This window comes from Diuraphis noxia, unplaced genomic scaffold (assembly GCF_037042655.1).
Source record: "Diuraphis noxia isolate RWA-SAM2 unplaced genomic scaffold, SU_Dnox_SAM2 contig0001, whole genome shotgun sequence".
NCBI classification, from domain to species: Eukaryota; Metazoa; Arthropoda; class Insecta; order Hemiptera; family Aphididae; genus Diuraphis; species Diuraphis noxia.
In genome coordinates this window covers 22,248,379-22,260,538 of record NW_028301711.1, presented here as the reverse complement: position 1 = coordinate 22,260,538, position 12,160 = coordinate 22,248,379, and the positions used below count along the sequence as shown (strand labels likewise).

At 31.9% G+C, this 12,160-nt stretch overlaps 1 protein-coding gene across 1 annotated transcript in view; it reads left to right on the top strand.

Annotated features, from left to right (window-relative positions):
• The window catches only part of rst (irregular chiasm C-roughest), a 266,079-nt gene that overhangs the window by 26,524 nt on the left and 227,395 nt on the right, over window positions 1-12,160 (top strand). Inside the window, exon 2 of the mRNA XM_089215933.1 lies at window positions 11,523-11,797. Within this exon, the coding sequence (XP_089072059.1) occupies window positions 11,533-11,797 (265 nt within the window). The 5' untranslated portion in view covers window positions 11,523-11,532. The remainder of the gene's footprint in view (window positions 1-11,522; window positions 11,798-12,160) is intronic.

Below are 12,160 nucleotides of genomic sequence, written 5' to 3'. Positions count from 1 at the left end.
AGACACCGTATCTCGATCAAATTATTATAATCATTTTAAGTCCGTGGAATTATTTAAAACCACTCGGAGGTTGCAATATGCAATAACTCCAAGTTGGACACCTTTAAAACAACATGATGCTATATATAAATCGGTAATCGGAGCTATATTTTTGTTTACAAGCTGCAATTCATTATTACACGATATACATTATAATAGGCAGTTAATCGTTTAGTATAGTCATCAACAACTCATTTGTGAAATCTGTTTCGTATTTTTTTTTTTTTTAACTAACATTAAATATAGGTAGTCATCGTTTTTAAATTATAAGCTCTCAGTATATATAAGTGGATTAGTTTAATTTAAAATTAAACACATAAATTGTTCGAATAAACTAAATTCCATCCGATTATGACATAACAGCGAAATTATTCCTAATCTATCAACATTATATATATATATTAGGAGAACCCTAGGCAACATAATAGGCCATTGGGCATGGGGTGGTACGGTAGGAGTTGTTTTTGTATATTTTGTTTGCGGATTTTTAAGTTGGTAGGGTTGTAACACGTGTCTGTGCTTGCTTAGCAAGGATATGTTGCTAAAAATCCCGGGTGGTCACCCATTCGGGAGCTAGCGACTGCGGCCGGTACGTACGCTCAGTTCGTTTCCGCAGATTGAGCGTAAGGCTCTCCAAGCCACCGAAATTACACCGTTGAACCATATTGTAATAATATAATATATAATTATGTTACGGGTGTGTTGCTATATATAATGCATGCAATATACAAATACTTAAATATAGCTGTCAATCGGCCTGAAAAGATGAAAATTTTAATGTGAAATCACTAAATTCGAAATCAACAAAGTACACAATGTTTCATCCATATTATAATGGCTATAATCAATAAATTATTACACTCGGGACAGCTATTTCGACTGCAAATATAATGATCATATAGACATAATTGAAATACACGCCACAAGTCTACATACATCGTTGACCGTTGTACGAAATATATACCTGGCATGGCATGCGCAGATTTTTTTCCCCCATGAATGCCAAGTGCAATATATACATAACTCAATTTTTAACTACCTTAAAAAAAAATATAAATTAAAAATTAAAAATTAAAATAAAAAAAAAACTATTACATAACTACAAAGTTCTCTCACGTCTGTGATAACAATTATGCAATAACAATTGATAGTTTTCGCTACTAAATGGAAAAAAACAATCTGACATGCCAGCACATCTCTCTGCACACGTCTACGTATATGTAATAAGTGCGTTCGCGTACTGCATAACGATTTATTGTTAAAAAATAATATGATACGAACAGAACGCGGCCATCACGCTGTATATTTTACATTTTTTTTTTCTAACGGACTATCGGTAGTCGGTACTGCACATCGTCAGTTTCTCGTGGCATATATCATGTCGACTGCGATTGGGGAATATTACGATGTCCGGACCAGTAAATCGCGTTATACACACAATATGCGTCGTATACCTAATAATACCATGATAAATAATAATAATCATTATTATTATTATGGTGTTAAATCGAAGCGTATCGCTGCAAAAAGTTTTATGATTTTTGGGGGCGTTTATTTAGTCTGCATATATAGATATATATTTACACGCGTATACAACTATGCCGTCGCAACGTTCCGTTTGTTTAATGTCATCGTTTAATATTATTATTTTAACGGTTATTTAATGCCTTTATAACATATTTTTTATACACAACGTGCGATATGGACGTACACTAACAACATGGCTTCTACGATTGAATCTGTTCGCGGTTACGCGCTGAACTATATAATATAGCAAATAGCGATGTACATTACTATGCAATTACTTATAGACACATAGACTCTAATTATTAAACTGAGCGATTCATCGATTTCATGATTTTAATTTTTTATTATAATTGAATTTTAATCTCCCTTCCCCTCGTGAATTTTAACAATGGTTTTTCAATAAAAAATGGTTACGCGATTTGTACATTTTTCATGACTCAAAACGACCATAAGTAGGTACTATAATATTATTATTACTTATTAGTGTGGTTCTTGATTAACTTTTACCTGCTCGAGGTTACCTCGACCCCGCTTTCGGTCAAGTACTTTTACCCTGTATACGGTTTCAACCTATGTACCTATAAAATACTAGACAATATTATAGGAAACGGTCACTTTGTACAGTCCATTGTTTAAACTGCATAACGCGGACATACTTTGTACCTACGGTTGAGTAAAAGGTAAAACAGTACATTGCAGACGCTTATACACTTTGTACGATCAGCTAAAATTTTAGATTGCAGAACGCGGACAGTTTGTACTGTTATATACATAAATACTAATAACTTATGTAAAAAAAATAAATGCACGATTACTGTATGTTTTTTTTTGTATATAACTTTTAGTACTTATATACAATGTAGAAGGTATATGCTTTTAACACTCCAAGGGTTATAGAAAATTTGAAATTATCTTACGGTCAAATAAACATCACATTTACCTATAGTTAGAGTATATTTATAAAGTTAAAATTTAAAAGTTGTGCTTGGCTATACTTATAGTTCATTCCCATCTATATATAAAAGTCGCACATCACCGTAAAACATCATCCCTCGTGCAGCATATTATATTGTAATAATCATGATAAATCATTATAGCCAGAGTCGTAACTATGAGGTGGGAAGGATATATCCCCTCCAGAGATTATTTTTTTAAATATCCATAATTAAATTTATTACTCTATATTATTACTTTACTACTACGTTTATTAATAAATAAATAAAATAATAAATAAATTCCCGTAATCACTTGGCTTTAAAAAATTTTAAGATTTCAAATTGAAAAATGAAAATTCATTGAAATTAACACAGTTGAGATATTTTTTTATTTTACTAGTTTAAAACTACGATATCTCAACAATTATATGACAAGAAAATTATTGTATGGCTCATATAGTTGAAAGATAAATTTGAAAACAATTATTAAACCATTTTTAACTCGTTTGATTCATTAAAATAAATTAATATTATAATATTATGGTCAATGATCTATGAAATTATTAAATGTCAAGGGGTGTGTGGAGGGTTATGCCATAACTATATGACGGTAGTAGGTATAAACTTATATCCCATCCCAGAATGCAATTCCAAATCAAGCCACTGATTATAGCCTGCAATGGTAATATTATGAAAAAAAAATATCGTAGAGAATTGACATTATAATATATTAATATAATATTATCGTATAAATACTTGTACAGTTGCATCAGCAGCAGCTATACCGGTATCTAACACCTACGTAGGATACGAATGTGCTGAAAATTCGAAAATTATACGGTGTCACGTCGCCGACCAAAATTATACGGTTCGCAAAGATCTCGCTGGCGTGAAGCACCTCTGAGACAGCGGCCATTGTCTTGTAATATATTATAATAAAATTATGATAAAACAATATTCACGCGTGGCTAGTCATAATATATTGTCATTGTCGTTCGATATATCACCACAAGGAGGTGCGAGTTCGAAAATTCGATTGCACGTAATATAATATACATATATTATCATCGGGTAGTCCACTTCACATTATTATTATTATTATTATTACTATTATGCGATGTTATAAAAATATTTTGGGTATATCTATGTTATAACGCGTCTGTTATTTGTTTCTTCTACAAACCGCACGAAAAGAACACATTATTCGTTTTACCGACCGCAGACGATAAAAAAAAAAAAAAAAACTACGACCAAATAATAAACACCTATAACGATATAGTACTTAATAATATAAACAATAAACTGAGGGTGTTTACCGTTTACTCCCCACTGACAATCGAGCTCGGTATCATTTTCAGGGTCGATAAACTTGCAGCAACAACAGTAATTGTATAGCACCAGATTACCGCGACCATTGATCATTACGAGAGTAAAAATATTATTTATTCTATTATTATCGTTTCATGATCAACTCGAATAAACTGAAAACATATACGAAACGTATCTTATACTTATTTTCAAATAATGAGTTCTAATCACTGCAGGTCAAGTCCGTAACTTGTTGACTTGTTTTTTAAACGTTAAATATTAATATAATTCAGCAATATAATATTGTATAGTATTCGTATTAATTATTCTAAAAATATGTATTATTACGTGTAAATGTAATGATTAAAAGTAAAAAAGTACAGTATTTAGTAAAAAAAAAAATATATATATATATTAACTCAATTAAAAATTATCGTTAACTTTCCGAGACTTGTTGCAATTTAATATAATTTATGCAAGCGGTTTGTGTTCTACTAACTGTTCTATGACTGCTTTTACTAAGACAAAAACACATTCGGATGGGAATAATAATAGTAAAAGCATCAACTTGTCGATGTAATTTTACAAGCCTGGACAAGTTAACTATAATTTTTAATTGAGTTAGTATTTTTTTCATATATCATGTAAACAACCAGTAATATGGCTTTATAATAATAAAAAGTAAATGTTTATATGCAATATGCATCATCAATAATAATAATTTGTTATTAAATTATTTAGAAATTAACGAAACTTATTGAATTTGACTGGGTATAACTCGTTATTTACCTACTGAGTTTATATCGATAAAAATTAGTTAACTTACGAATATTAAATTAAAAAATAATTAAAATTAACTCAATTTTAAACTTTTTAACTCGTTTATGACCAGACTTGTAATATCATTGATGAGTTTGTAATTTTATATTATTTTGATTTCCTCTGTTTATGCACAAGATAGTTACCTACTCAATTTTGATGGATTTAAATTGTACAAAATGATCAAGTAGGTTATAGGAACCTATAAAACAAGAAGGCAAACGCAATAATCGGTAGATTGACCGTAAAAAATAAGTAACGCAATTCGTATTATAGGTAGGTACGTGACCGTAAAACATAAAGATGAGAGCATTATTGGTAGACCCCAAAATAAAATTTTCGTTTTATGGACTCACGTCCTCGATTTCTTGAAATACACGTACCTACCGCCTACATAGGCTAGTCGCGCTGAAATCTGGCGTAGTAAGACCGAAAACATCAGCAGACTTCTTTATTGATGAGCGAGGGGATGAAGGTTAACGTTTCTTCCATGTGATATATAAACAGGCGCACTGCAGTATATATTGACCTTAACTTCTTTTAAGTATTATTATGATGGGTTTTTTTAGAAACCCGGGATACCTAAAATGAGAAACCAACAAAAAATATAATCTTAAATTCATATAAAAACTCGTCTCGTTTATTGCTTTTAATATAACGCCGCCCGAGAAACGTTATATGCAGTTTTAACCGTCTGTGTAGAGTTTCACTCGATTTGTACATTACATATACCTACCCACTCTGCAGTAGCTTGCTAAGTTTTTTGAGAAGGTTAGTTATATGCATTTTCGACACCAATTGTCTAATCAGTTATCGCTCATATGATAAATATAAACCGAACAGAGGATTATACGACACCCTCATCCAATCCGCGGGAGCATGCCCCTGAAACCTAGGCCTACCTGCTAATACTTAAAACGAATAAAATATTAATTGATTGAATAACGACTATTTGGAGACTATAATAGTTATTATTATATTGTTGTCGTGAATCCTATATAATAATATAATTATATTATATTATTATCTACTGCAATGTAAAATAATATTATTATTACGATCTGCAAGCATTGAGCCGAAACGCTAAATGGTGAATTAAAATTACCGCCCGAAAGGGTGGAAATTGCAACCCTTGATTTCCAACGTTGCACACACCCTGCTCGCACAACACCCACCCCACCACCTCGATGACGACAACACGATAGGTAGGTATATATTTTGATCGTATATAGTTGCCCGTGCAGTGTGTGTATAATACTTACGGGTCGTAAACTGCATTTACGAGGCACCGTCGTCATCCAATTGTGTTGTACACTGCAAATATACATTGCCTATAACCATATTATATATTATATATACTTAAAAATAATATCGTCGAGTTGTGTACACGACCGCTCGCTCGGAATCGTCGTCGTATAATAGTCATCGTCTATATAGCGTATACCAGTGCTGGAAATGGCCTCTTCAACCGACTGAATTCGCGACTCGTTTTGGTTAATATTGTCCTCTTTTCGCGTGGTGCTTTTCTGTTTTCTACTTTACCCGCGGATACCATTTACTACAACTTACCAATTTTTTTTTTTTTTTTTTGAGGGGGGGGGGGGGGGGTTGGGGTCTTTCTGAATTTTGTATTTCGTTCATTTTCGTTTACCGAAAGCGATGGTATTTTACGCCAATTTATTTAGTAACATTTAACATTGTTAAAATGTACATAAATCAAAACAAACAAATGCATACGAGAATCACCCGTGCCTACTTTATGTATTTAATATTTATATAGTTATATGTACTAAATAACTAATAAGTAAAATTTCGTTCATTAAACATTTATACAAATTAGTGAAATAATAAATGTAGAAAAATACAAACGTATTTCCGAGGCGTATGTATAAATAATAAACGTACTTATTATGTACACATAAAATGAGTTAAAGTCGGCTGTCAATGTACGTGTGAATACTCCTATATACCTACGTTTATTTATTTTACTTTATGTACATTTTAATAATTTTCTAGAGATGTATATAATATCAATTTAAATGAACTCGTAGATTGATCGATGACTACAATACCATGATGATGGTAAACCGTTTACACAATAATTAATATTGTTTAGTTATGTTTTAAGGTGGCACTATAATTACAATTTTTGTCGGCACAAGATGGCGCGCAGATTATTACGCGTAATGCTCTTTTATTTAGTTTCGCGTGTCGCAAATTACTAAAATTGATTTTTAGACGTGGTGGCGCAAATTACACGTCGTAAACGTGTTTTTTTTTGTTGCTTTTTTTGCACAAATTACATACGCTCCCAACGATGATCGCTCGGCTGACGAATTTATATAGAGTTCAAGCCGAGTCACAAGTCAGTCGATATATTATAATAGTAAAGCGTGTTGAATAAGTCACAATATTATTGTAGACGAATTTATTTTATTATCGCTGCAGAAGTTTGCAGTGTGAAACATAATATTTCAAACGAATCGATTTAAAATTACGAATAGTGTGTGAGTTAACGGCTGTAATGGCTATAGCGACTTGCACCACTCGGTATAATGCAGCTACCCTTTCCACTGCAGCCGATGAGTTAAGGGTGTTTATAATCGACGAGTGGTATACGCGATTAAAAGTTTGTGGGTCTATAACGAGGTGTTTTTTCTTCGATCGAAATCGCCGTTCGCTCCTCATCGCCTTTGTCGCCGTCGTCGTTATAATAATAATAATAATAATATATAATATGCATACCTATATAATACCAGTTGTTGATACCATAACCATTGTTGTGTTACACTTCGCTGTTCACACATGTATATGTATTATATAAACGACCGGGAAAACATTCGTCGCAGCCGGCTCAAATATTAGGGACGAAAATTTTCTTTCTCTTTTTAAACGGCCACCGCGAACGTTGTCGGAATTCGTCGTCGTCATTTTTATAACATTACATAATTATTATATTTTTTTTATCTGAGAACTATATCTTTTCTGTACAATCCGATCGTCGTTAATTCCCGCCCGCAATTATAATGATATGTGGGTACACGCGTGGACATCGTCGTCTCATCAGGACATGCCTTCTTTAATAATAATAATAATAATACCTAAGTATGTGTGTGCGCTGCATTAATGATTTAATGTTTGACAATATTGAATAATAACAATAATTATAATAATGTGTCGTCGAGGCGAGTAACAATAATAATTATATTATAATAGATTATTGTTGTCGTCTCATCGGAGTGTGACTCCCACCCTATATTAGGTCAAAAAATAAAAAATAAATACATAATTTATCGGGTAAATTGCTGTAACGTCGCGACTGATGTAACCAGAAAGGCGTTTGCGATCGAATTCAAAACCCAAAGCGTACACGTTTATCATTGCATCCAACGAAGACGAATACGATACAATAATAATAATAATAATAATATATTATAATGGTATAAAAAATAATAATATATATGTGGACACAAACGTCCGTTTATCGATGGCCACAACAAAAACGGCTTCCAGCGATTTTCTTCCTATACTTATTATATTATTATTTATTATTTTTTTTTTCGTGTTCCATTTCGACGGGACACATAGCAGCTATATAGCCGATAGTGACTATATAGTGTATAAATATAATACACACACACACTACGTACATGCAGGGCGTAGCCCGTCCGTAATTTCAAGCTCATTCCATCGGCAATATTATTATTATATTAGTGTAAGTCGACACAAAAACCAATAATAATAATTGTAAAATCGGAAGCTATATTATATCGTAGCGATTTCGATCATAGTCATCGATTTTTAGAAAAAAAATAAAACATAATAACCAACGTTCGCCTGCTCTCTGTATATACGACCTATAGCGGAAGTCAATGTAGCTGCATGCAGTTGCGCCATATTATCATCATCCCGTGCTCGTCGTCTCATAATATAATAATGTAGTTATATAGTACAATTCATTACCGACGAACTGAAATATTATTGCAGATATAATATTTTTTTTTTATTATATTCTACAAAAAATATAATATTGTAATAACAATCGTAACGATATTGCTCACGGGTAATTGCCACACACCATCCAACCCGCCGCAAGACTACAACTCACTTTCTACTCATCTCATCTCATTGGGACTATAATCACTCTCTTGTATGGAAAAATGTATTAATGATGTCTTATTTTTATGTACCTACCTGATGAACCGGTGAATAATAATTGTGTTTATTCAATTCCGAGTTTCCGTATTTAATTCACGCAAGATTTCTGATATTTACATTCCCCTTTCTGTATGATATTATTCGAAAAATTATAATCCTACACTCGTTTGAATGATGCACATTTTGGACGATGAGGAACTTTTTAAACAACATCTTAGGGTGCTAATTTTGACTTAGAGGTGCTAAGGACCCAAAGCAACCCCCTAGTAGCGCCAATGCCTGTATTTATAGTTATACCGTGCATTTGATATTATATATGTAATTATTATTTATATTGTATATTGGACTTGCCCACGTTTTGTCTGAAAATAAAAAAATTAATTTAATATCAGTGTCCAGTTGCAGCAAAGTGCAACGATTAGATACTAAAATAATAAAATGATATATTGTCCTCTTTGGAAAAAACTTCTCATTTTTCATACAGAGGTTTTCTCCCTCATTGATGTGTCTCGCCTTCATATTTTATTCGAAATAGGTCAACTAAAATGCAAAAACATACGAAAATAAGTAGGTATATTTAATTTACAATATCTATGTATATATTATATATTATATATTATATATTATATTATATTATATTATATTATATTATATTATATTATATTATATTATATTATATATTATATTATATTATATTATATTATATATTATATTATATTATATTATATACTTACATCAATTATAAACATTATACATGACGAATTATATGACATCGCCCTGGCTCAATTCAATTTCTCAGCAGATCGTCATTTAAAATAAAATAGGTAGTTAAAACTCACATTATGTATATGTGGATTAAAAATCGTTCACGCCTAACACTAAATAATCATATTTAGGTAACATAATAATACACATATATATTATATATGTATCATACGCGTGTAAGCTTGAATTTTTTTTAAAACAATTTTCCAAGTTTTGCAGCAGGTATAAAGCAGAATTTGTTTTTTTTTTTAACTTCTTTTTAAATTGTTATATTGCACGACGTACACAATGCTTATAGTTAAAAAAATAAAAAAATCCAAGTGGCCCTTAAACCAATGCCATCCCTCACTTCTGCTAAATCCGTCACGGGTGTGCGCTTAAGTATATTGTGTATAGGTAAGATGCCTCATGCATAAAAATTACAAGAAATTCGTTTTGCAAAAATCGTAAATATCGTAAAACTCCTCTGATATCTCCGTCGCGTGTGTTCGCGACACTAACTTTCGAGACCATACACCTACACGAATCGGCTGCTATATATACATTATTATACCCACTCAAAAAGGTTTTTATTTTTATTTTTTAGTCAAATGGAAAAAGTTTTTTGTGGGAGGGATAAGGATCTCATAACCTTTTTTTTTTCACTTGTCGAGGAAACTACATAGAAACTTATCTACAGGTAACAATACTAAAAACTATAATAATTACTGATAACAATATTGAAAAAAAAAATATTATGGTCCAGAACGACGACAACCTGGGATTCTGTATGCATAAATTTATCTTAAACTGTTTTAATTTTACAAATGGTGGAGAGGTGGTATAACCATCATAGGTGGAAATCCATAATACAATTTCAGTGGGAGGGGGGGCTAATATTTTTAACATAATTATAGGAAAGACGAGCGAACGCCTTTCACTGCACATCTCACATCAAATCATCATCTGCACAAAAACTGATTTTATGGTTTTATATGAAAAAAAAAGTATTTAATATATTTTCTGTTGGAATATTTTATTTGTAGATCATCGTAATTGATTAAACAATAACATTAAAAATTAAAGACTTATATTATATCACAAGGAAAAAAATTGCGAATTCGACTGTAATATTACAGTACCTATATAATTCTTTAACTGTAAATTATAATGATATGTGATTGCTATAAATACAGTCTAAATTATATAAAATGGAAATAATTTTTAAATTTTATAGCTATTTTAACAGCATAAATGCATTATTATATTATTATACCATATTATATTTAACTACCTATTATACTTAGTGTTAAGTTCATATTACTGCATAATATTTAGAAGTTGTACCTATGGTTGTTGATTTTACGCATAAATTACAGTTAAATCCATACGCGTTTGATGGACGCCTGTCAGCAGTATTATTCGTATACTCTGCAGCTAGGTATTATTGTTTGTGTCAGAATAACAATCGGTGCAGCGCGAATACGAAACTTTTAGTTTCTGTTTAAAATGTACATAGTAAGTAATATGTAGTATAATATTTCAAAAATGAATTCACCGAACAATTTGTTTAATGCTCCGTATTTTATATATAATAGGTACAATAATGTTATACCCACTTTGATGTTTTTTGCGGACCATGTAAGAATATTTGCATATATAATATACATTTTGTTCAAAATGCTTAAGGTCGAGTTAATAAACTGACCACGATAATAAATAACGCTATGATAATCCAACTTCTAAGAAAACAATATTCACCTAATCCAACTTAATACGCCCAATCATTTCCGATGTAAATATGTTGTAAAACCTGATATAATATAATATATAACCATCATCATCGCGCTGCAGCAGTTGATGTGCATTGGAAATTTAAAAAAAAAAATTATAATATTAATAAATAATCACAACTGCAGTTAGTAGTAATAGTAATACGTAAGATGAATGAATTACACAACGATATTAATATTTTTGTAATCGCGTTCGCAGATGAACGAGTATGACGAGACGACTGATGATTATTGTCATGTGCGCGGCCATCGTAATGGCCGCGTTCGGTCGTGCGTCGTCGAACGAACAATCCTTCGCCGTCGAGCCAGAAGATCAGAGTGCGGTGGTAGACTCGACGGTGTCTCTACCGTGCAAGGTCTCGGGTCTGGCCGGACAGCTTCAGTGGACCAAAGACGACTTCGCGCTGGGTACCAACAGGAACCTATCATACCACGGTTACCCCAGATACGCGATGACCGGAAGTGACGCGAACGGTAATATTATTATTATCAATATTATTATTATACTGCATCGTACATTATTGCACCCGAACGACACGCATTACTGCTTTTTGTGTATTTAGTTGTTGTTATTCACGAACCGTATTTATCGTAGTTATGACGCGTTTTTCTGTAAGACATATAACCTATATTATAAAAAACCGTTCCGGCGGTGAAACGGTCCAAAATGTTGTACGCCAAAAGCTTATCATCCATGATATACACAATATATTATATATAGTGACCCACTGGTGGTCACGCTCGTCCTACGCGTAAATTTCATACTGATTATTAGGACTAGGACTTATGAATACTATGCAACATAACCCTATTGTATTTAATTCTGTTGGACAATAA